This window comes from Culex quinquefasciatus, chromosome 2 (genome assembly GCF_015732765.1).
Source record: "Culex quinquefasciatus strain JHB chromosome 2, VPISU_Cqui_1.0_pri_paternal, whole genome shotgun sequence".
NCBI classification, from domain to species: domain Eukaryota; kingdom Metazoa; phylum Arthropoda; class Insecta; order Diptera; family Culicidae; genus Culex; species Culex quinquefasciatus.
In genome coordinates, this window is record NC_051862.1 from 23,610,837 (window position 1) to 23,634,671 (window position 23,835).

At 39.5% G+C, this 23,835-nt stretch overlaps 6 protein-coding genes across 11 annotated transcripts in view; 4 read left to right on the forward strand and 2 right to left on the reverse strand.

Moving 5' to 3' along the window:
• The window catches only part of LOC6048218 (dnaJ homolog subfamily B member 6), a 132,596-nt gene extending 116,706 nt beyond the window's left edge, over nt 1-15,890 (forward strand). For 4 of the 6 annotated variants that reach the window (XM_038256605.1, XM_038256607.1, XM_038256606.1 and 1 more), the window contains 5 exons: nt 8,006-8,398; nt 8,465-8,574; nt 14,431-14,646; nt 14,708-15,008; nt 15,123-15,890. In XM_038256605.1, the coding sequence (XP_038112533.1) occupies nt 8,334-8,398; nt 8,465-8,574; nt 14,431-14,646; nt 14,708-15,008; nt 15,123-15,228 (798 nt within the window). In that variant the 5' untranslated portion in view covers nt 8,006-8,333 and the 3' untranslated portion in view covers nt 15,229-15,890. Of the gene's footprint in view, nt 1-7,286; nt 7,401-8,005; nt 8,399-8,464; nt 8,575-13,724; nt 14,034-14,430; nt 14,647-14,707; nt 15,009-15,122 lie in introns of those variants that run through there. The other 2 variants (XM_038256611.1, XM_038256609.1) reach the window with 2 other exon arrangements.
• A 3,229-nt stretch (nt 15,891-19,119) lies between these two features.
• LOC119767631 (histone H1-like) lies at nt 19,120-19,951 on the forward strand. Its single transcript, XM_038256613.1, has one exon. The coding sequence runs from the start codon at nt 19,181-19,183 to the stop codon at nt 19,835-19,837; it is 657 nt and encodes a 218-aa protein (XP_038112541.1). The 5' UTR covers nt 19,120-19,180; the 3' UTR covers nt 19,838-19,951.
• A 247-nt stretch (nt 19,952-20,198) lies between these two features.
• On the reverse strand, nt 20,199-21,013 carry LOC6048216 (histone H3). Its single transcript, XM_001865134.2, has one exon. The coding sequence runs from the start codon at nt 20,891-20,893 to the stop codon at nt 20,483-20,485; it is 411 nt and encodes a 136-aa protein (XP_001865169.1). The 5' UTR covers nt 20,894-21,013; the 3' UTR covers nt 20,199-20,482.
• A 70-nt stretch (nt 21,014-21,083) lies between these two features.
• On the forward strand, nt 21,084-21,527 carry LOC6048215 (histone H4). Its single transcript, XM_038256623.1, has one exon. The coding sequence runs from the start codon at nt 21,169-21,171 to the stop codon at nt 21,478-21,480; it is 312 nt and encodes a 103-aa protein (XP_038112551.1). The 5' UTR covers nt 21,084-21,168; the 3' UTR covers nt 21,481-21,527.
• A 222-nt stretch (nt 21,528-21,749) lies between these two features.
• Nucleotides 21,750-22,507, reverse strand: LOC6042916 (histone H2A). The gene has a single exon (XM_038256619.1). It carries the CDS (start codon nt 22,472-22,474, stop codon nt 22,082-22,084), a length of 393 nt encoding a protein of 130 aa, XP_038112547.1. The 5' UTR covers nt 22,475-22,507; the 3' UTR covers nt 21,750-22,081.
• Nucleotides 22,508-22,619: 112 nt separating this feature from the next.
• LOC6042917 (late histone H2B.L4) lies at nt 22,620-23,173 on the forward strand. The gene has a single exon (XM_001853955.2). It carries the CDS (start codon nt 22,703-22,705, stop codon nt 23,099-23,101), a length of 399 nt encoding a protein of 132 aa, XP_001854001.1. The 5' UTR covers nt 22,620-22,702; the 3' UTR covers nt 23,102-23,173.
• The last annotated feature ends 662 nt before the right edge of the window (nt 23,174-23,835 follow it).

A 23,835-nucleotide genomic window follows, 5' to 3' on the forward strand; every position in this document is an offset into this window, starting at 1 on the left:
AATTAAATTTCCTCAAAAGTTTAATGATTCGGTAAAAAAAAAGTAAGAGACTCAACCATTTGAAGTCCTCTTCAAATTTCACTTCGGATAATCGGTTCTTCATATAATCCAGGGCCTAGCCTCGAAACATCATACAGGAACAAAAGCTGCGAACCGAAGATTCGCGTGACGTTTTGGAATTTTGACAGTCTGGAACGGATTAATTACCCCATTATCGGTTTCCCGCATGGATAATGTGGGAATTGTTGCACAAGTTTGAAGTTGGCAAATATACGACAAATTTTGATTTTATGCTAATTTTCATCAATAAAGCATTAATTTAGGAACGAAAATGTTTGAAAATTTAAGACTAACCTGAGACTAACCATAATCATTCTTCAAAAGGCGGCAAAAGCGGAAATTATAAATAAATTTCAATGCATTTTTTTCTGTTCAGAACCTTGCAAACTTAGCGTATTTCTTTCAAGGTTTTCAATAGGACGCAATAATTATAGATTATCAAAAAAGTTATTTTTTAAATTCGCCTGCAAAACACCACATGTTGATAAACAAACGACGCCATATTGCCAATGTTGTTCGGTAGCCCATATCAGGCCATCGCCGGGGCCCTGATATAACCCAAGCACGAATTTTGTTTTATTGTTTTAGGTGATTGAGTTTAATTTTTTTTAGCAAATTGTTGAAACTGATTTGGAAATTAAAAGTCCAAGATTGATTTTAAATTAATTATTTCATTCATTAAATTAATTAATTAACCCTTGGCTTTGTCATAATGAGTATCATAGGTTTGATGCTTGTTTGGCAAGGAGTATGATTTGATTCGATGAGGAATTAAAATCGATGTTTTCAGTATATTGCTGAAGCTCCTATTTTTACACATGGACACCACTTCATGCTACGAGAACCCACTTTGACGCAGTCTCAGGGCTTAATCGATGGCCGGTAAGCTGTCATCGAGACAAGGAGGTTATCCGATAGTGGAAATATCACATTTGCACAATGAACTGCTACATATGTGATTTTTCCCTATCTTAATGTGGGTGTCAGGATGCGGGTTTTTTTTTTTTTTGAAATTTGGTTTTTGTAGGATTTAGGATTTTTTTAACTATAAATATCAACTTTTTATACTTTGCATTTAGTTATTTAAGGACAAAATTAGTAATTGTGAATTTAGTAATTCTACCAGAATCGGTGATTTTCATTCAAGTAGCCTACAAACCATTCTGATTTGTCAAAATTTCCATAGAGTCTCGATTAATCAACAGTGAAATGATGTCGGACTAAATTCGTTGATCTGTTGAACTAACGGTTGTCGGATTATGATTGCATCGACCATTGTTGCGAATCGAAGATCTACTGGAATTCTATTTTTTTTTGTTTTTGTTTTTTAAAAGAAACTAGATAGGTTTTAAAAGAAACGTTCTAGTTTTTTTTGGCTATTGATTAAAATGTCGGGGACTTGAGATAAGAGTAGTTTTCGGATAGGTTACTTTGAATCTTGTATTCAATTCAAGTTAGGTAGTTATCCGCAAATGAATATTTGGACTTATATGAATAATTGAACATTTTGGACTTATGAATAACACACAACTGTGCATTTATCCTAGAGTCAGATCCATACAGCGTCAGTGTTTATTTGGTCGAAGTGTACTAATTCATTGGCAGATCTAATTCTAGTTTAAAATGTACGACAAGACTACTGACGGACGTGACAGGACGAGCGCCAAGTTTAGAGGTTTCGACATAAACTATGTGCGGCTGGATCACCCTTGATTTTGCTGAACAAACCAGAAATCGGTCAAAGATTACATAAACTACCTAAATCGCAAAACAGCCTTCTGTTCTGCCACACCTGATTTGACCTTTGACAGGCACTGTAGAAATCAACAGTTGAGACACAATACAAGCTAGCTACCCCACGCAATTTAGACGTGACCCGTTGCAGCTTAATTCATATAAGCCACCATGTCTTCTACTAATGTTATACAAAAGAGTTTGCTGAATGCAGCGTCGGAAGCTTCTGTAGGTCAGTTGCGATTTTTAAAAATTATTATTTTTTGCTGGAACTGGTTGAGACACCAAGCAGCATGTGTCACGCGTTAAGTCATGTCACTCGCTGGACGGTCGTTGACGACTACGGCACGGTCGGTGCGCGTACAGCCTATAATCATCCCCTAATTAGAGAGAGGTGTCTTCTGCTGTCAGCTATAACTATACCGCAGAAGCTGACATGAATCACACGTTTTTGCTTGCGTAGGTGGACGGCGCAACACTTCTTTTCGAAAATGAGGGGATTTTCCCCATCAGTTGTGAAAACCAGTCGATTCATAAATGTTTGGCTCGAAATTCGTGAATGACCGAGAGGAGAGAAGGTTCATATCATATGGTCACACTTACAAGCCTGGGACTTGGGAACCAGTACGAGAGATACCAGAAATAAAACAAGCTGAAATCAAAACAAATCATCGAATAGTGTGATGAGTGTGAGGAAATATGATTCCGCTGTCTGTGTCGTGTGCTGCTATAGTCATCAAACAAGTGCGCGTCATTCGCTTGACTGTGCAGAAAAAAACGTGTGATTGAATGTTGCACTGTGGGCAGAGATCCTAACTTGAAACAAATCAAATAAAAAAAGTGTATCTTATAAAAATAGAGATTGATTACTGCAAGAAGTTTTTAAAATTGCGGAAAATGTATGGAAATATTTTTATCATGTTTTATGAATATTTCCGATTTGTAGTCTAATGTCAATTTGGGTCTTTGAAAATCACAATAACAATTTGGAATTTTTTGAAAAACAAAATTTACAATGTTTGCCTTATGGATGATTCTGAACCCGCCATTAGTCAGGTTTATTCAAAAAAACTAACTTAATCCACCTATGTGGTTGTTGCCTTCCTCACTTTTTACCAACATTTGGTGATATCAAAGAGTGATATGATGGGTTTGGATACAAATTCCATCTATCTTCTATACATATTATATATCTCGGATTAGTTTTCAAAAAGCCGTAAGAGCCATTGATAAACAAAGTCCTTTTTCCATCGGTATTCGACCTACTTACGAAAAACCAATATCAAAAATGTTTGAGATTGTTCATTTACACGTCCTTCTAGTGCCTCAAACTAAAAATACATGAAATTTTGTTTCATTTTGGAGAAAAACGAAAATTAGTGTCAAAGGTCACAGTGGCTCTTACGGCTTTTTGAAAACTCAACCGAGATATACAAAATTTCGACGGTTTTGTTCGAACGCGAATCAATTCAACACGGAACGTCCGATCGAGTTGATTGTTGTTGCGTTGGGTTCGTATGGTAAGTTCGTGAGTCCAAGGAAGGTTCTTACACCAAAAAGTTACAAATTTGGCCACTCTGGAACCAATTCCGGAAAATTTGCAGATTGTATGGGAAAGGTTAAAATCAAGTTTTGATCACAGGAGGCTGAATAAGCAAAAAAAGTCAAAAACGTCAACAAACGAAAAAAGGCAGAACGAAGTTTGTCAGGTAAGGCTTGTATCTCAATAAAGAAATACACAAATGTCACTTAAGCGGTCATAACTTGAGACTGAGCGTTGTCAGATCTTCAATGTTTTGGACTCATTGGAAAGGTCTTTTGATGACCTATCCAACGATTGGTTGGATAATGGATCCGGACATAGTTTACATACAATTAAGTGAGATCCGGCATCAAAAAAGTACATAAATATCACTTAAGTGGTCATAACTCGAGACAGGGTTGCCAGATCTCCAATGTTTTGGACTCATTAGAAAGGTCTTTTGATGACCTATCCAACGATGGGTTGGATGATGGATCCGGACATAGTTTACATACAATTAAGTGAGATCCGGCATCAAAAAAGTACATAAATATCACTTAAGTGGTCATAACTCGAGACAGGGTTGCCAGATCTTCAATGTTTTGGACTCATTGGAAAGGTCTTTCGATTACCTAACCAACGATGGGTTGAATAATGGATCCGGACATAGTTTACATACAATTAAGTGAGATCCGGCATCAAAAAAGTACATTAATATCACATAAGTGGTCATAACTCGAGACAGGGTTGCCAGATCTCCAATGTTTTGGACTCATTGGAAAGGTCTTTCGATTACCTAACCAACGATGGGTTGAATAATGGATCCGGACATAGTTTACATACAATTAAGTGAGATCCGGCATCAAAAAAGTACATTAATATCACATAAGTGGTCATAACTCGAGACAGGGTTGCCAGATCTCCAATGTTTTGGACTCATTGGAAAGGTCTTTCGATTACCTAACCAACGATGGGTTGAATAATGGATCCGAACATAGTTTACATACATTTAAGTGAGATCCGGCATCAAAAAAGTACATAAATATCACTTAAGTGGTCATAACTCGAGACAGGGTTGCCAGATCTTCAATGTTTTGGACTCATTAGAAAAATCTTTTGATGACCTATCCAACGATGGGTTGGATAATGGATCCGGACATAGTTTACATACATTTAAGTGAGATCCGGCATCAAAAAAGTACATAAATATCACTTAAGTGGTCATAACTCGAGACAGGGTTGCCAGATCTTCAATGTTTTGGACTCATTAGAAAGGTCTTTTGATGACCTATCCAACGATGGGTCGGGTGATGGGTCTGGACATAGTTTACATACATTTAAGTGAGATCCGGCATCAAAAAAGTACATAAATATCACTTAAGTGGTCATAACTCGAGACAGGGTTGCCAGATCTTCAATGTTTTGGACTCATTGGAAAGGTATTTTGATAACCTATCCAACGATGGGTCGGGTGATGGGTCTGGACATAGTTTACATGCATTTAAGTGAGATCCGATTCGCAACTCTGTCACTTTTTTATACGTAACTTTTGAACTACTTATCGGATCTTCAAACAATTCAATAGTGCAGTATGGGGCACCAAACCGGATCGAATGCAACTTGTTTGACTCAAATCGGATCAGCCAGTGCCGAGAAAACTTGGCAAGAATTTTGAGTACCAAGGAGAATACGCACACACATACACACACACACACAGACATTTGTTCAGTTTTCGATTCTGAGTCGATAGGTATACATGAATATAGGTCTACGAGCTGTTTTTCAAAAGTTCATTTTTCGAGCAGGATTATAGCCTTACCTCAGTGAGGAAGGCAACACCCTAAAAGCAAAAAAAAAATGTTTATGGGACTTTCAGCTGCTTAAAACTTAAAATATCAGCAATTGCTTAAGAAAACAGCACGGCTAAAAACAACAGTTCTCGGGTCAAGCTCAAAATTGGGCTGGAGGTTCTAAGTCGAAATTATTAGACCCCTATTTCTTGTTTGGCTATGAAGGTGACCTACACAGCCAAAAAAAATCAAGATGAATTCAGATGTATACATGTATAACACACACCGATTTCAAACCAAGCACCAGCAGAGGGGACTGCCGCCTCAGCCCGCTCGGCTATCAGACCGACTAGGTGTGGCAAGTAACAACGCCTATACTATCCTGACATTTCGGTCAAGTAGGGTTCTAATCCTGATGGGCTACACATTTCTGGGTGTAATATTGCATAGAACTTCCTAAAATAATATAAAAATTATTTTACACCCAGGCCTTTAAAACGCAGCAGGATTACTATTTTTGCTGTGTACGCCGTGTTAGGGTGGTCCACAAAAATGGTTATTTTCTTCAATTTTCCCAACCTTATTTTAAAGCAAATTATAATTTCTCGTCGTTTCAACCGATATTAGCTTTCTTGAACGCAGTTATGAGTTAGGCTTTAAAGCAAAAAATAATTTGGTTTTAAAAATCTAGCTTAACATTTGAAAACGTGGTTCGAAACTTAAAAATGCCTATGTCTAAAGATATTTCTATCAGATTCCTCGGACAATTTTACGTAACATTCAACATTCAACAAATGGTAGGAGTTCGCTAGAAGGATTCCAAGATTTTTCAAAAATAAAAACTGGGTTTTTCGACGCGCCGGTGCGCGCTAAGATGGGGATATTTTTTTCACTAAAACTAGGATTTTCAACTTTTAATTTGAAAAATCAAGTCAGCGATTCCACGTCAAACCAGCAGGATCCAGATCTATAATGCTCCGATTTGGGACAAATTTGGCATGGGAGTTCCTTGGCCGAAATAATTAAACACGTTTTTTTTTTGTTTGGCGATTAGTGGTCCTATCCGAAATAGGGTGGCCAAAAAAATCAACGTTTTGCGCAAAAACCGCATTTTTCTTAATTATCATATCTGTGGAACGGTCGAACTTATAGCTCGCCACAATTCGAAAGAGAGGTGATTAGGCTAAGCTTTTGATGAAAAATACTAAGACATTTAAAAACATAGCTGAAAACAAGAAAATCATATAACAAGAGATGTGAAGTTTGTCGTAGAACAATACAAAATAACCTCATGAACACAAGAAAAAACAAAAAAAAAAAAAACAAATATAAGTTGCCTTATATGAAGTATGACAAAAGGTCGAAAGGCATAAGTTCGAATGGACAAAAGGTCGAATGCCAAAAGGTCTCATAGACTAAAGGTCGAATGGACAAAAGGTCGAATGCCAAAAGGTCGAATGGACAAAAGATCGAATGCCAAAAAGTCGAATGGACAAAATGTCGAATGAAGAAAATGTCGATAGTTTAAAATATTTTAGAAGTCAGACATTCTATTTAAGGAACTGGTCATACTTAAGCTCGACAATCAAAAATTAGGAAGCGAAAACATTTTTTTCGTGATTCGATGTCCGAAGTGAAGTTTGTTCGAGGCCTTCGGATAATCGAGTCTGGACTGTATTTCAAAGAATGGAAAAACTCACAAAAATATTACAACAAGCAAGAATAGTTTCTTTTTGAAGACTGCACTGCGACCTTTTTTCGCACATCCGCCTAATATGTAACAGGTTAACCAAATTCAATTGCCAACATGGTAGAAGAAATTGATTAATCTTTCACAGCAGGAGTCTAAATTGATCCAAAAAATTTACTATTTGACCCACTGTCAGCCCAGCTTCGTCGGCGTTTTTGTCGTCACAGAATATACCGCTAGCTTGTGTTACTACAGCACAGGACGGCAAATGTGACGGCCTTTAGTAGTAGCCGATCGCTTGGTTGTGTGGTTATCTGCTGAGCTGGAGTCTGAGTCCTCTTCTCGCGAGAGTATAGGTAGACACTCGAAGCTGACGATGTGTTTGTAATTCGCGGATGATTGTTTTGGCTCGAAACATTCGCAAAATATACCGAATACTCCACACCACTTCCACCCAGGCTGGCGCAGCGCAGCTGATGATCAGTTCTAAAGTAACAGTCAATCAAAGCTAAAGGTCGTCGTCGCTGCCGCCGGTGGCCAGTTGTTGATCTATTTTCGATTCGGTTCGGGGATTGGTTTTGGCGGGGCAAGCAGTTCTTTCAAGGTGAGCTTCACATGCCGCTGCCTGGTGCATCTTGGTCTGCTGGGGTTGTACAAGCTGTTGAACGGGGGGTTGTTCAAGGTTCTGCTTGTCTTTGGATCTACACGAGATTTACGAACGAGACACGTGTTGCTGATCGAGACTCGGCAGTCGAAGGTGGTTTGCTGTACAAGTAGCTGTTGTTGTGATGTTGTGGCATTAAGGGAAACGGATCCCCACGTGGTAAATGTGTAGGAGTTTAGTTCTGCATAGACCGAGAGATTCAAGAGAAAAAACTCGGCTCGTTTTGGTGAGCGATGAGCCGCGAACTTGCCGAAATTACGTGGAAATCCACCTACGACCCACGTCCAGTTGATGATGAGTCACGGTTACTATACTTGTAACTGAACCGGCTTTAGGTCGTTCAACGTTTGGAAGTTTCGATGTGGTAAATCCACGCAGATTGAAACTGTGTAATGATTTGTACAATTTTTGATCTGCAAAATAAGGTCAATAGCGTAAAGTCAAAGCTTTAGCATTAACTCACAAAAAAACTTTTTTTTTATTTCTAAGAAAATCGAAGTAAGCAGTGTAAATCTAACAGTGTACTTTTATTGTTTTCATTTCAGGCTTTACAATAACCTAAAAAAAGGCAAAACCCATCACTACCGTAAATCTGTTCCCGAGAGCTTGAGATATACTACACAATTTGGAACCAGTTCAGCACCGCGCAGACATCGACCTAATCACTGGCCAGCACCAGTTGAGACTCCGGCAGACACACCCCCAAAAAATACAACATCCCTTAGCCCACAAAATGAATTGATCTCGTTCGCACGTAGAATCCCAGCAGAAAGCGAGGGTGTTGTAGAACACTTTCATACGAGTTGCTCAAAAGCACAGGGCGGAAGGGACTGACAAGGAGAACGGATTACCACCACCACCACCGGCTTCACCATGGTTGACTACTACAAAACCCTGGACGTGGCGAGGACGGCCACGGAGGCAGAAATCAAAAAGGCGTAAGTTTGTTTGCTCTGCAAAAATAGTAAAATTTAAAATTAAATTAAATTTTCTACATTTTTTAGATACAAAAAACTAGCGCTACGATGGCACCCGGATAAAAATCCAGACAACCCAGAGGAATCAAACAGACGGTTCAAAGAGATCTCAGAGGCGTACGAAGTTTTATCAGATGGTGAGTTGTTCTTGTTAAGTTTAGTGTGTTCATTTTAATCCAGTTGAGCGGAATTAGTCAAGAAATGTTTATATCAGAAAGAAATAAGCGAGAAGTATTGAGTTTTGAGTTACAGATTTTTGAATAACTGTAAGTTTTTTTTTTTATCTTTTGAGAAATAAGTAACCAATACTTATAAATGTATCACTTCTCAGTCAGCTTTTGACCTAATATCAGAAAATTAAAATTTTGGACGATTGAAAATGTATATTTAATTTGGTCAAGAGAGATTTTTTAAATATTGAAATAAGAGCTTATATTTAAAACATAGAAATACGTCCAAAAACTTAAAGCTTTTCACTTTTCAACGATATAGCTGAGAATTGAGATGAATTAAAATCATGATGTACTAATCCGCCATTTTTTTTTTTTAATTTTTAAAGCATTTTTACGAATTTTTAGAGGCCAAAAAACATTTTTAAATCTTACATTTTTCAAAACAAATGATTCCAAAACAACTATACTAGTGTAAAATGCATTTTAAACACTTTTTTTTTATTCAAATGTGAAAAATGTGACTTGTTATTTCAATTTTTATATTTTACTTTTCAGAAATTATTTTTTTCGTCTTTTTTCATAAAATTTGAGTTCTGCGACCCCATTTTAGTCAAATAAATTGAATCTCCGCCATATTGGGTTTAAAAGCTCTAAATCAATTTAGCGTAGTTTAGGGGTCATACCAAAAATGCGAAAACGAAAAAAAAAATCCTGGTTCGATTATCTGAAGTGATTTTTTTCCAAGGCCTTTGGTTAATCGAGTCTGGACTGTACTAGAAAACATCAAATTCTTGAAATGTCTGAAATTGAAAAGCAAGAATATAGAAAAAATACGAAAAAAATGTTTTTTTGTTCGTGATTTGATTATCAGAAGTTGCATACAAACCTTCGGATAAACGACTGTATCGAGTGGACTGTACATGAAAACCTTCAAATGCTTGATTTGCTTGAAATGGTTGAAATGGGTCTCGTGGCGCAGGGGTAGCGGCTTCGGCTGCCGATCCCGATGATGCTATGAGACGCGGGTTCGATTCCCGCCTTATCCACTGAGCTTCTATCGGATGGTGAAGTAAAACGTCGGTCCCGGTTTCTCCTGTCTCGTCAGAGGCGCTGGAGCAGAAATCCCACGTTAGAGGAAGGCCATGCCCCGGGGGGCGTAGTGCCAATAGTTTCGTTTTTCGGTTGAATACTTAAATACGTTAACATACCATAAATATTTTCGAAATATTTAGAATACCTGGAATACTTGAGATACCTGAAATACTAGAAATACCCACGTAAAATACGTGAAATAATGAAAATGCTTAAATACTTAAATGTTTTGGTTACTTAAATTACTTTAAATGCTTCAAATACATGTTTTGTAATATTTTTTTTAAATACTTGAAATACTAAAAATGTTTTTTAAATACTTGAAAACCCATAAATACTTTAAATATGATACTTTACATACTAATATACTATACATATTTTTGAAATAGAAAAATTAGAATAGAAACTTAGAATACCTTGACTGCCGTTCTACGCATACTTGTCCCATGTTCAAAAAAGTTCAACTGAAAAAACGAGATTAAAAATTTTCGACCGTTTTTTTGTGTTTCTGCGCATGATTGTCCCGTGGGTCCCTATTCACCTCATAAGTCCCTAATCATCCCAGTTAGCAGTTTATCACTCTTACTTGTAATCCTTTTGCTATACAATAGGTAAACAAGAAACAATACTTCGTAAAACCGATAATTTCGTGAAAGAAAATACTTGGTGGGACAATTATGCGTAGAAGTCCGACGATGGTACAAACAGACTTGGTGTTGTTTTCAATAAGTTTCCGAACAGAGTACTAGATTTTATGTGTTTTTGAAAAGTAAACGTCAAACTAAACTTACTTGAAATACTTGAACACTTTAATAATTGACACTAGAAATACTAAAAATATGTTTTAATACTATGAATACTTGAATTACCGTATACTGGGGTGACTTTGATAGCCCGGGGTGACATTGATAGAAATTTGATTTTTCCACTAATTTTGATACATCCAATGTAACAGTCAGATTTTTGCATATATGTTCTATAATAAGCTATCCCTTAATGCCTACATACTAAAAATTTTAAATAATGTTTAGATATTAATTTAACAAGCAATTGAAAAACCTATCAAAGTCACCTCGGGCTATCAAAGTCACCCCAGTTAACGGTACCTGTAAAACTTGAAATACTTCCAAGACATTAAATATTTGAGCTAATTGAGATACTTTAAACACTTCAAATACTTGACATACTTAAAAATACTAGAAATACTAGAAACACAAGAAATGTAAAAAAAAGTTACTTAATCCACCTTTAGGTGGTTGGTGCCTTCCTCACATTCATAAAGTAAAGACACAACATCCTCAAAAAATGTATAAATAACACTTATTTTTTTATCAAATTATCTGAGATTCGGCCTCAAAAATATGTATCAAAAACACTAAAGTACTTATATGTTTTGATAGGGTTGCCAGATCTTCAATCTTTTGGGCTTGTTGGAAAGGTCTTTTGATTACCTATCCAACGATTGGTCGCATGATAGATCCGGGCAACTTTTTCATCAAAATATTTGAGATCCGGCTTTAAAAAAATCTATAAATAACACTTAAGTGCTCATAACTTTTGATGGGGTTGTCAGATCTTCAATTTTTTTAACGCGTCTGAAAGGACTTTCAAATACCTTTCTAATAATATATAGCATGTCTTACGATAACCACCCTTTTTACAATCTTCCGAAGTTTCGCTAAACTCGTTATTTTTAGCTTAACTTTTAAAGTACTTTTCTAAACTTCATAATATTAACTAGGGTCTTGTGGGACCCCAAGACGGATCGAGTGAGACCAAAACGGTCCAAATCGGTTCAGCCAGTCCGGAGATAATCGAGTGCATATTTTTCGGTGCACGGACTCACATCCAGACACACGCACATACATTTGTTCAGAATTCGATTCTGAGTCGATAGGTATACGTGAAGGTGGGTCTACGAGGTCAAATAAAGAAGTTCATTTTTCGAGTGATTTTAAAGCCTTTCCTCATCGAGGTGAGGAAGGCAAAACGTGCAGTACTATAAATGTTTAAAATATGTGAACTAATTGTAATACTTGAAATACTTAGACTACTTGAAGTATTTGAATCACTAGAAATACTAGAAATATATGAAACACTCGAAATACATGAAATATTTTAAATACTGCTCGAAATACATACAATATTTGAAAACATGATGTATTACACTCCAGAAATACTGGAAATATTAGAAATATGCACCTGAAATACTCAAAATCTAGCAAAACAATGCCAAAGGGCCGTTGTGGGTTTGGACACACTCTTTGTTTACAAACCCGCAACGTCCCTTTTGCATTGTTTTGCTAGAAATATACGATATATTTGAAGTACTTGAAATACTTAAAAACTTCGAAATACTTGTATTAAGCAGGTATTAGACTATGACAAACAAACAAACTCGAACTTTTCCATGTTTGACAGTCTGTCAAACAAGCAAACATCTCAAAATGTATGCTGGCTAACGTTTCTGCAATCAAATGCAGGCAAACTGTCAAAAAGTGTGAGTTTGTTTGTTTGTTTGTCTCAGTCTAATACCTGCTTAACGCTTGAAAAAGGGCTGCAGCTAAGCAACCAATTGTAGGGGAGAGTGGGGAGACTTGATCCCCGGGGAGACTTGATCCCAAGCCTGTATCTCGTCAGCATGTGGGTAAAATAATTAGCTTTGTTCTAGAAAATTGTGCGAAATTGACTAAAACTCATTAAAGAAAACAAAGAAAAAAATTAAAAAATGTCTAGATTGAGTTACACACATTTTTCTAAGAAGTGCTGCAAAAAACTTCCAAGAGATCTTTTTTCTTTGTTTTAATAAGTATAGAAAACACTAAAAAATTATTCAAAAAAATATTTTTTATACATGAATTGATTGATAAACATATCAACTCCAAAACCCTTACGCATTTGACGTTAAATTTATCGTCATACTATTTTAACAATCAGTTGCTTAAAAAAGTGCGTTTAGGGAGACTTGATCCCTGCATTTTTACAGTCACTGGAATCAGCCTCAAGATTAATTAATTGAGCTGGGTTTTCATACATAGTTTCCTTTAGTATAGTTGTACATAACTTACTGCAGTTTGAACCATTTTCAAAAGTTTTGTAAACAAAAATTACCAGCTTCTGTAAACATGCTCAATTTTGGTCTAAAAAAGAAAATTTTAAGTTTTTAATTATTTTGCATGCATAACTTGTTATATTTTGAACAAAAACGTACAGGTTTAATGTGAAATTGCTGTAACTTATAGAAAATTAAAAGTTTGGATGAATAAGAAACATTTTGCTTAAGATTTCTTAAAAATGTTGAAAGGGGGATCAAATTACCCCCAACATTTTGAAAATGCCGGTTTAAAATATTTTTTTTTAAAACGCTTGGCATGATTCGAAGAGTTTATCTGGTGAAATACCCTTATCAGCCAAACATAGTTGAATGTTTAAGCTTTCAATTCATGCAAAAAGTTTATAGTTTTGTGAGAAATTGACAGAGTTATGTGCGATACAAAAAAAGGGGATCAAGTCTCCCCACTCTCCCCTAAACCTAACGCTTTCAGCAGAAATCAAAATAAAAGAATCTAAATGAAAACTCTGAGCCATAAACTATTTAGAAACAAAATTCAAAGTCAATTTTGACAGAATGCGAAAATTTTTGGCTTGAAAAGTATAATACAAACAGTAATTTAGCATGCGTCCTGATCAGTGTTAGTCTAACCGTTTCTAGATTGTTTTTCAGTTTGTTCTAGAGGTCGTCAAGGTCAAGGTACATAACCCAATTTGGTTTAAACCTCTAGCGTTTGTTTGTCTATACATGACAAATATGAGTCCTCTACGACGAACGAGAGTGGGGTCCAGATTCAAGGTCCGAAAAAATTTAACATCTTAAAATTTTAAAAATGGTTCATACAAACACTGAGACTCGTCCACACCCTAGCCGACACCACCCAAAATTACAAAAACAAACCCAACTCCACCAAGAAGCTTTTTCCACTCTAAACCCCTTCTTTTGCGGTTCTTTCCCTCGTTGGGATCAGCCTACAAACGGCGCATTTTCGACAGCCGCAGCACGCGGAAGAGCGCGTCCGCGACGTACGGTGGCGGTGGCATGCGGGACAGCAGCAATTACAGCACCAACCGGGACTACAGCAAGTACCGGTCCTCGACGGGCGCGGACTATGACTTTGACAGTACGTTCTTCGGGCGGAACAGTTACGGTGGGGGCGCACGGTCCTACCACAACCACAATCACCACTATCCGTCGTCCGGGGCCGGGGGTCGTGAAAACAGCCGTACGTTTTCGTTCCGAGGATTTTTCGAGACGACGCCGTTTTTCCGCTTCTTTGGTAGAGTAGAGTCTTTTGAGCTATTGAGTTCTTTTTGTTCGTATGTTTCCCTAATAACCCCCCTCTTTGAGTCGTGATTTGTTTAACCTTGATATGCTGCGTTGTGCGACCTGTTGCATATGCAATTCCATTAATTATGTAAATTTTGCGACCAATAACTGCTGAAATCCCAATCGGTTACTCCCAGCCTTATAATAAATCAAATCGTGTGACCTTAATAATTCATCGTGTGTGGTTGACGCGTTCGTAACATCTAACTGAAGCATTTGACCAGGACTGCTGACCAGCAACTGATGCTGCACCATGCCATGCTGTTCAAAAACTGAAGCACTTTTAACTAAAAGCTACCGAGAGATTCAGCTTGACTTTGTAACTAATCCAAGCGCTTCCTTTGCAGAGAAAAAACGTCGCATCTACGACCAGTACGGCAAGGAGGGTCTGATGAGCAACGGCTCCGAGCGGTACCACCAGAGCAGTCGACACCGGCGACACAACGGCGGAGGCATCCACGACGAGTTCGACATCTTTGGCGGCTTCCCGTTCACGTTCCGCGACCCGGAGGAGGTGTTTAGGGAGTTCTTTGGCGGTTCCCCGTTCGAGGAGATCTTCAGAGGTAAGCTGCTACCAATTTTTGTAAGAGTCAGTCACCTTCACGGTCCTTTCTTTTCTCCCAGTGACGTCCCACAACGGACATCGGCGGCACGCGAACGGTCACCACCACCACAACGGCCAGCGGCACTCGCACCCGCAGAACGTGATCAGCTCGCCGTTCATGTCGCCCTTCATGAGCTTCAACCTGATGGACGAGTTCTTCAACGCGGACCCGATGGCGCACCGGGGAGGGGGTGGCGGTGGCGGCGGCATCGGCGGCGGTGGCTTCACCTCGATATCGGAGTTTAGCGTCGGGAGTGGCCCCGTGAAGCGGACGTCCACCTCGACCACCTTCGTCAACGGGAAGAAGCTGATGACGAAAAAGTGAGTAGAGAGATGTGGTGAAAGCTTCTTCGTAGTAGTCTGGTTATTATGTTAATGGGTTACATGTAAGACAACATTACTACAACTTCAATTTGTTTTTCTTTTTCCTTCCAGGGTGTACGAGAACGGCACCGAGACGATAATGTCGTACGAGAACGATGTACTAAAATCAAAGACTGTAAACGGAGTCGCTCAAGCTCTTTCCAGCTACGGCCACTAAGAGCCCCGGACCGTGGGAGGAGGTCGACTCGTGCGGCGCTAGAACAAGATAACTAGAAAACTAGACAGCAGCAGCAGTGGATTAACCCAATATTCTAGTGGAATGCATAGCGACGAAAAGGGGAGCGAGCTTGAATGTGCGGAAACGATTTAGTGTACTATCCTAGTGTGGATCCTGTGCTGAATGAATGGCACACGTTTAGAGCAGAGCTAGCGTTCATTTACTATAAATACCTATTACAGAAACCTACTACTAAACTACTACTACTGTTACTCTTACATCTAAATGGAGAAAATTAGTAACCATAGACAGATTCAACCCCAATTAAAGCAGCGCAAGTTGCGAACCAAATTCACAGAGATATGCACCAAATCTTAAAAGATACAACAAATTATTCAATAAACAGAAACAAAACAAAAATCAGACATGTAATAACAGGATACCGAGAGAACCACACTGCTGTAATAATAATCATTTCATTTGTGTAAAAAATAGTAGATAAAGCAACACCTAGAATCCGAAACACTACCACGGCGAAGCATGCAACAAGAAAAAAAAACTTACCTAAAACTAAAGACTAGCTCTTAGGGGGAACCGAGAACGAGAGGACGCGAAGAAAAAATCAAACGCTATTTCACTACTTAACTATTACACCGTTGAGATGAGCTACATAAACTATACATATTGCATATATACTAGAAGCAGCAGAGGCGAACAAAAAAAACATATTGTTCTAATCCAGAGCCTGCTAAACATCTTCCCATAAATGTGTATATCTGGAGTTTTTTTTTGAAAAGGTCCTATAAACCAAATTTTCATTTTTTGCTTTTTGGGTGTTTTTGATTACCCCTGACTCAAGGCGGTTCTAAAAACACCCAAAAAGCAAAAATTGAAAATTTGGTTTATAGGACCTTTTCAAAAAAAAACTCTAGATATGAATAGAAAACAGTGTATTTTTTCAAAAAAAAAAAAACAGCTTGTATTGTGTATCAGAAGAAAACATAAAAAATCATTTTCGATCATATTTTAACGGTTAAACATAGTGCAAAATCGAAACGCATAAGAAATCATAATCAAAAAAAGGCTCATGGCAAAGACAAACATTATTTTCTGGAACGGTAATTTTAAAAAAAAAACAGTTAAAACAATGAACACTGCTGAAAAAGATGTCCTCAAGTTTCAGTTGCTCTAAAACGAACGAACTGTTCGACCCTTTGTACATTTTATCCCCATAGTTTTACATTTATTTGTAATGTAGAACAATTTAATTTCAACTTAATTAAAACGAAATCTTAAAAACAAACGTTAACTCCGCGTAACAACTGCACCGAGGCACCACCCTCGTGAAAGCCAGTGCGGGAACGCTACAAATGTTTTTCATTTTACGAACTACGTTGTAACCGCGACTTTCCAAAGAGGGTGTGCAGCCGAGCTAGGGTAGACTCGTCACTTCAAGCCACCACCATCGTGTCGTGGTCGGGTGTTCTAATATGGAGCGCGCAGAGAAGGGCAGTAAACTATTAATATAGCTTAATTTAATAAGTTTTTTTTTTGCACCTTAGTTATTGTTGGTTGTTTTTCCCTCACTAGATGTAGTTGAACTTTGGATGGGATCTTGCCGATTCCTGTTTTGGCTCAACATCAGCCGACAAATCCAAACGTTTTATACGATGTTCATTTCCTGTTAAGAAGCTCTATTGTATACAAAGTAGAGGAAAGAGGAAAAAACAAACACAAAACCCCAATTTTATTGTGTAAGAATTTCGTAATGAGTGAAGACGCAGTAATCAATTCAAGTTAAGCAGCATTGTATTTTTTGTAGCGTAATACTTAACCGGAATAATGCAAGCAAAACTCAATAACAAAAGTGTAACAACAACAATTACAGTTAGAAGAAAATCGAGCAGAAGAAAACACACAACCACAATAACTCAACAAGAGAAAAACAACAATAGCATCAGCAAAGCGATTAAAAGTCGGTTGCGGGCAGGCAACACACCATTTAGCAGACGACTGTTGGAAAGAGGAAACATTTAACGTTACACAAATAAAATGTAAAACGAGTAAAAACACAAGAAGCAAGTTTTAAGAAGCATTAAAGATTTCTAAACGGAGAGAATAAACTGACGTTTTTATTTATAAATCGAATATCCGAACCAATTTCCCTACATACCGTACCCTTTTGCAGTAACTTTACTTTCGCAACATAATTTTAAGCTAATTCATTTGTTCAGAATTCAATCTGTTTAAATCATATCAAAGTTTCCAAAATCATATGACATTTTTAGAACTGCATAACGTAGAAAAATCATTATTTCTTCCAATTTGATTAGCTGAAACTAAGCTAAACTGAAAATATTATTTCATTTAATGAAAGATTTCATATTTATTTTAAATATGGTTGATCCTATGATTTTAAACTGATATTTCTTGACAACTAAATAAAACAAACTAATTCTTTATTTCTCATTTTGTTTCCAATTTAGTCACTTAAGTAACAAATTTCAAGGAAACATATTTAAAAAATCTCGATTTTGCACTGACGAGGGCAAAAACATAGTTTGAACTTGTCTTTTTTCATTTGAATATTGTTTTTATTATTCTGTGAGCTTTGATCAGGTTGACTGGATTTGAATAATTTTCACCATAGACTAATTTGCCCATATTTGCTGATTCGCTTATGATTCCAACAGAAGTGCATACTCCGAGAAAAATGTGAATTTCAATTTTATGTGAATTAAATGGAACATTTATTACTCACTGTAGCGAAAATATCGAATTCACAAAATTTTCTGTATGTTTTATGTTGTAATGCTTAATATTAAAATAATATCTGCATGTTGAAGTTATAACGGCTACCTATTTTTCAAATTGAGAACTGAAGGATATATGTTTCATTTTGAAAGTCTCAAAGAGATTATAATTATTATACCTATAAACAATCAATTAATGAAAATAGAAACTGTTTGTAGTTTGACCAAGATTGCTTGAATAAAGAACCAATTACGATGTACGGATTGTTGCTATGACGCATTAGAACATTAGACATTTTCTTTATGCGTAAAAGAATTCATGCCGATGTTTTGTTCGAGTTTCAACAAATCTGTTATTATAAACTGTTAGTTTATTACACACATTTTGCAAAAAAAACCAAACTTAATATATTTTTTGTTGAATCTTCTTAAAATTACAACTCAGTCTCATCATCATTCTAAATTTTCTTTTGCATCGTATCGGCTAGTCATTTAAAAGAAATCTTTTTGATTTATTTGAAAAATCTATTCAATCTTTCTCCAATACATTGAAAATCAATGTTATTTAAAACTTGTATTCACTACAAATTAAGAAAAAATCAGACAAGTTCAAATGTTCAAACAATTTAATAAGGAAAATTGATTTAACCAAATATTACCATCGTTGAGAGAGCAAAAATCATCCTTGAAGATAGGACTTTTGAAGTGCAATTTACTATGTGATAATGCAATTTAGACCAATAATTTAAGTATGTCTGTAAAGGGAAATGTTTTTCCTATACAATTTTTATATATTTGACTCTCACAAAACTACGTATTTTAAACTTCAGTCGTTTTTCCGTCTTTGTGTTGAAGCAGTTAGTGCAATTGACCGCAATTAACTCAAATTTGTCGCGAATGCAAACGATCTGTTAGTTTGAAAGTTTTACCCAAACCTAGTTCAAGTATTGAAGAATGTGTTTCAAAAGTAAAATTTCAACAGTTTCTTAAAAGTAACACGAAATAATCGATTTTCGAAAAAAGTTTTTGAATCAAGTTTGAAACATTTTCCTCCAACCGCCATCTACCCAGCGAGCTGCGTTTCCCAAACACGGACGGGACATTCAAGTACCTACGAGCGAATCGCTCTTCAGCTCATTCCAAACTGTTGCTCGCTCGTGTCTACATCGTAGAAGGAAAATCAACAACCATCATCCAAGATGACTGAAACCGAAGTTGCCGCCGCTCCAGCTGTTGCCGCGTCCCCGGCCAAGACCACCACGCCGAAGAAGGCCAAGGCCCCGAAGGCGAAGGGAGAGAAGAAGCCGGCCAAGCCCGCGGCCCATCCGCCGGTCGCCGAGATGGTTCTGGCCGCCATCACAACCCTGAAGGAACGCAACGGATCGTCGCTGCAGGCCATCAAGAAGTACGTCGCGACCACCTACAAGTGCGACGTGGCCAAGCTGTCGATCTTCATCCGGAAGGCGCTGGTCAAGGGCGTGGAGAAGGGTACGTTCACCCAGCGCAAGGGAACCGGTGCTACGGGTTCGTTCAAGCTGGCCGTGAAGGAAGCGGCCCCGAAGAAGGCTGTCGCTAAGAAACCAGCCGCCGCCAAGAAGACGAAGACCGCTGCGGCCAAGAAGCCAGCGAAGAAGGCTGCTGCCGCCGCGAAGAAACCCGCCGGCGAGAAAAAGGCCAAGGCAGCCGCTGCCAAAACCGCCAAGAAGGCTGGTACCGTGAAGAAGGCAAAGGCTGCTGCGTCTCCGAAGAAGCAGAAGGCTACCAAGCCATCGAAGACCGCGGCCAAGAAGCCCAAGACCCCGAAGCCGAAGAAGGCCGCGCCGGCCAAGAAGGCTGCTGCCGCCAAGAAGAAGTAAACGAGTTCGAGCGTTGCTAGGCAGCACCCACCCAAACAAAACAACAGTCCTTTTCAGGACTACCAAACCAATCACGAAAGAGTTACCCTTGAAATATTCCAACCTAGTTATTTAATTACAAACATTTCTTTTAGCTTTTGTGGGCAAACAATCTAGATCGGGTTTGAACAGTTCTGTGATATATTAGCGATGAGAATTTGGTTCAGATTTTAACATGAATTCAGCCAGCTCAAACAGTTGCATCTTTTGGAAAATCTGCTTTGAACGTCTTTCACATTGTGGTAGGTTTGCTCCCGTCTAATACGAGAAAATGGCGGAATAGCTTTTCCTTTTGAATGGATCGTAAATTGGGCTTGAGGGGGGTGAGGATAGCGGCATACAAATTGCAGCAGGACCAGTTTACTGACGTAATGCATTTCAGTAAAAGGGATGGGCACAAGATTAATGAGAAAAATTCTAGATTTAGTTGTTATGAAAATTTACTCTACAATTGAAGATTGAGGGGGAGCAGAACTACTGAAGACCGCGGACGTGTTCGGCGAACAGTGACGTAAATTTGACTTGCAAGACAATAACTCTTTCGTAATGAAATTAGTGGCCCTGAAAAGGGCCGTTTAATTGGGGTCAGGATTGAGAGCAATTTCCTTATGCACGCTCTCCACGGATGCGCCGAGCCAGTTGGATGTCCTTGGGCATGATCGTAACACGCTTGGCGTGAATCGCGCACAGATTCGTGTCCTCGAACAGTCCAACCAAGTAGGCTTCGCTTGCCTCCTGCAGCGCCATCACGGCCGAGCTCTGGAAGCGCAGATCCGTCTTGAAGTCTTGGGCGATTTCACGCACCAGCCGTTGGAAGGGCAACTTGCGGATCAGCAACTCGGTGGACTTCTGGTAGCGACGGATCTCACGCAGCGCGACCGTTCCGGGACGGTAACGATGAGGCTTCTTCACTCCTCCGGTGGCCGGGGCACTCTTGCGGGCCGCCTTCGTGGCCAACTGCTTCCGCGGAGCTTTTCCTCCGGTGGACTTGCGAGCGGTTTGCTTGGTACGGGCCATGACTTCTGCTGCTGCTGCTACTGCTACTGCTGCGATGTGAAATCGACGAAAGTTGAACAGGGAATGGGCAAAAATTTTGAAAACGCTCTTTTATAACTTCTCGACGAGGCGAGCAGCCGACCATTTCCAAAGCAGAGCAAAACTGTCAGGGGAAAAAGAGGGGAGGTAGCGCGCAAAACTATATATAACAAAATGACAGGTGTAGATTTTTTACATTCTATCGTCAACTTTTGAACGTGACATATCGGTCCAACTTAGCAAGGAGCTTAACGAAGATGACTGGACGCGGCAAGGGAGGTAAAGGACTCGGAAAAGGAGGCGCCAAGCGGCATCGCAAGGTTCTTCGTGATAACATCCAGGGCATCACCAAGCCGGCCATTCGTCGTCTGGCCCGTCGTGGCGGTGTGAAGCGCATCTCCGGTCTGATCTACGAGGAAACTCGCGGTGTGCTGAAGGTGTTTCTGGAAAACGTGATCCGTGATGCGGTCACTTACACCGAGCACGCCAAGCGGAAGACCGTCACGGCCATGGACGTCGTGTACGCCCTGAAGCGCCAGGGACGCACGCTGTACGGTTTCGGAGGATAAGCGGAAGTCTCGCTCAACAACATTGAAATTAAACGGCCCTTTTCAGGGCCACCAAATCAATCACGAAAGAGTTGTTTCTTCAACCTGAATTTTACTCGGCTTTTATTACGAAACAACTACCCTTGGGTTAAAATCTGGAGCAAAGGGGCGGTACGACATTTCTCTTACGGCCTTTCTTCTATTTAAACGCGTGTAATGCAAGGCCGTTAGAACCCTTTCAAAAATAAAGTTGAAATCAACGCGTTTCACAATTGTCATATCAAAGAGTCGAAAATCTTGGGCAAAATAATTTTTGAGACGTGATGGAAACGGAATGTTCCGGAACATTTCGCGTTATTACCATATTTTCTAAGCACGATTTGTTTTACTGGCTGGCACAGGTTTAAATTTAATTAATTAAGTAGTTTTCCGATAAGATGAACGAGAAAAATAGCTGTCAAAACACAACTTTTCAAGAATGGTTTCAAATCTGAACCATCCATACACCATTTTCAAATGTTATTCCAGCTAGGATAATCAAGAGTACTCTTTCGTGAATATTTTAGTCGTCCTGAAAAGGACGGTTTGTTAGCGTTGATTGGACTCCTCTCTCTCTCTCGCTCTACTCAGAGGCTGCCACAGGCGCCTTCTTCTCCGTTTTCTTCGGCAACAGCACCGCCTGAATGTTCGGCAGTACTCCTCCCTGGGCGATGGTCACGTGGGACAGCAACTTGTTCAGCTCCTCGTCGTTCCGGATGGCCAACAGCAGATGGCGCGGGATGATTCGCGTCTTCTTGTTGTCCCGGGCGGCATTTCCGGCGAGTTCGAGAATTTCCGCCGCCAGGTATTCCATCACCGCAGCGAGATACACCGGGGCACCCGATCCGACGCGTTCACCGTAGTTTCCCTTCCGCAGCAACCGGTGAATCCGACCCACGGGAAACTGCAATCCAGCGCGGACCGACCGGGACCGAGCCTTGGCACGCACCTTTCCTCCCTTGCCACGTCCAGACATCTTAGAGCAGGTTGTTAATTAGCAGACAGTCGGCGATTGAATGATGGTGAAAAATTCGGAAATTTTGCTTTTAACCGGGAAGAATAGGAGAACGGGACGAAAGGGGCGTGGTCTCCAATCCATAAGGCGGTTCATACGTCACCATTCTGCGCGAACAAAACGAGCTGACAGGTCCGAAATCGTCATCTATCTGTGACAGTCAATCAATCGATTAGCATCGTCATCAACATGGCTCCGAAGGCAAGTCCAGGCGGCAAGGCCGTCAAGAAGGCGGCGGTTGGCAAGGCTCAGAAGAACATCTCCAAGGTCGACAAGAAGACCGGCGTCGGCAAGCGGAAGCCCCGCAGGAAGGAAAGCTACGGGATGTACATCTACAAGGTGCTGAAGCAGGTCCATCCGGACACGGGCATCTCGTCGAAGGCCATGAGCATCATGAACAGCTTCGTGAACGACATCTTCGAGCGGATCGCGGGGGAAGCTTCCCGGCTGGCCCAGTACAACAAGCGGGCGACCATCTCGTCGCGGGAGATTCAGACCGCGGTTCGGCTGTTGCTGCCCGGGGAGTTGGCCAAGCACGCCGTGTCCGAGGGAACCAAGGCCGTGACCAAGTACACCAGCTCGAAGTAGAGGCGTTCTGCTGACCTTTCAAAATCAAACGGCCCTTTTCAGGGCCACTACAATTTTCACGAAAGAGTTATTCTTATTACATTCTACACTACATTAATTTCTTAGATTACCAATATTCTTTACAAAACATTGCAAAAGAACCGGTTATAGCTTTGTAAACGAAGAGTGTCCTGCTCACGCTAGACAATTTTGAACATCTGGCATGATATCAAACTCACAACGGCCCTCATGCCTTGTTTTGCTTGATTCTTGGTTTCTTCAAAACACCAGGAAGGGCGCAATGTTGCTCCAGAAATCATGCAGTATAAAGAATTTCTAGCAAAACAAATCGCATATTGTTGTTAGATTTATGCAAAACCATGTAAATTGTCACATAACTTAAAGCCCATGGGTTGGCCCCAGTTTCCCTCTGAGAAATTCCGCATTAACTATCCCTTTCTTACTCAACGTGAACTGTCACTAGAGAAAGTGGGATAGACTGTTTACATCTACAGATTCGCCCTATTGAAAAGATAATACGGAATAGATTTATTGAAGCCTGCTCTCACGCACACTAGCACGCCATTTGTTTGCTGGACGGTACAAAATTTAACCTTAATCTTTTTCGTGTACGTACACGCAATACATGCGCACGTTGATAACTTTATTAATGTAAAGCTCCGATTCACCAGCGCGTAAAAAAACTATTCAGTGTTCTGTTTGAAGGAAAAATGGAAAATATGATCGCCCTAACG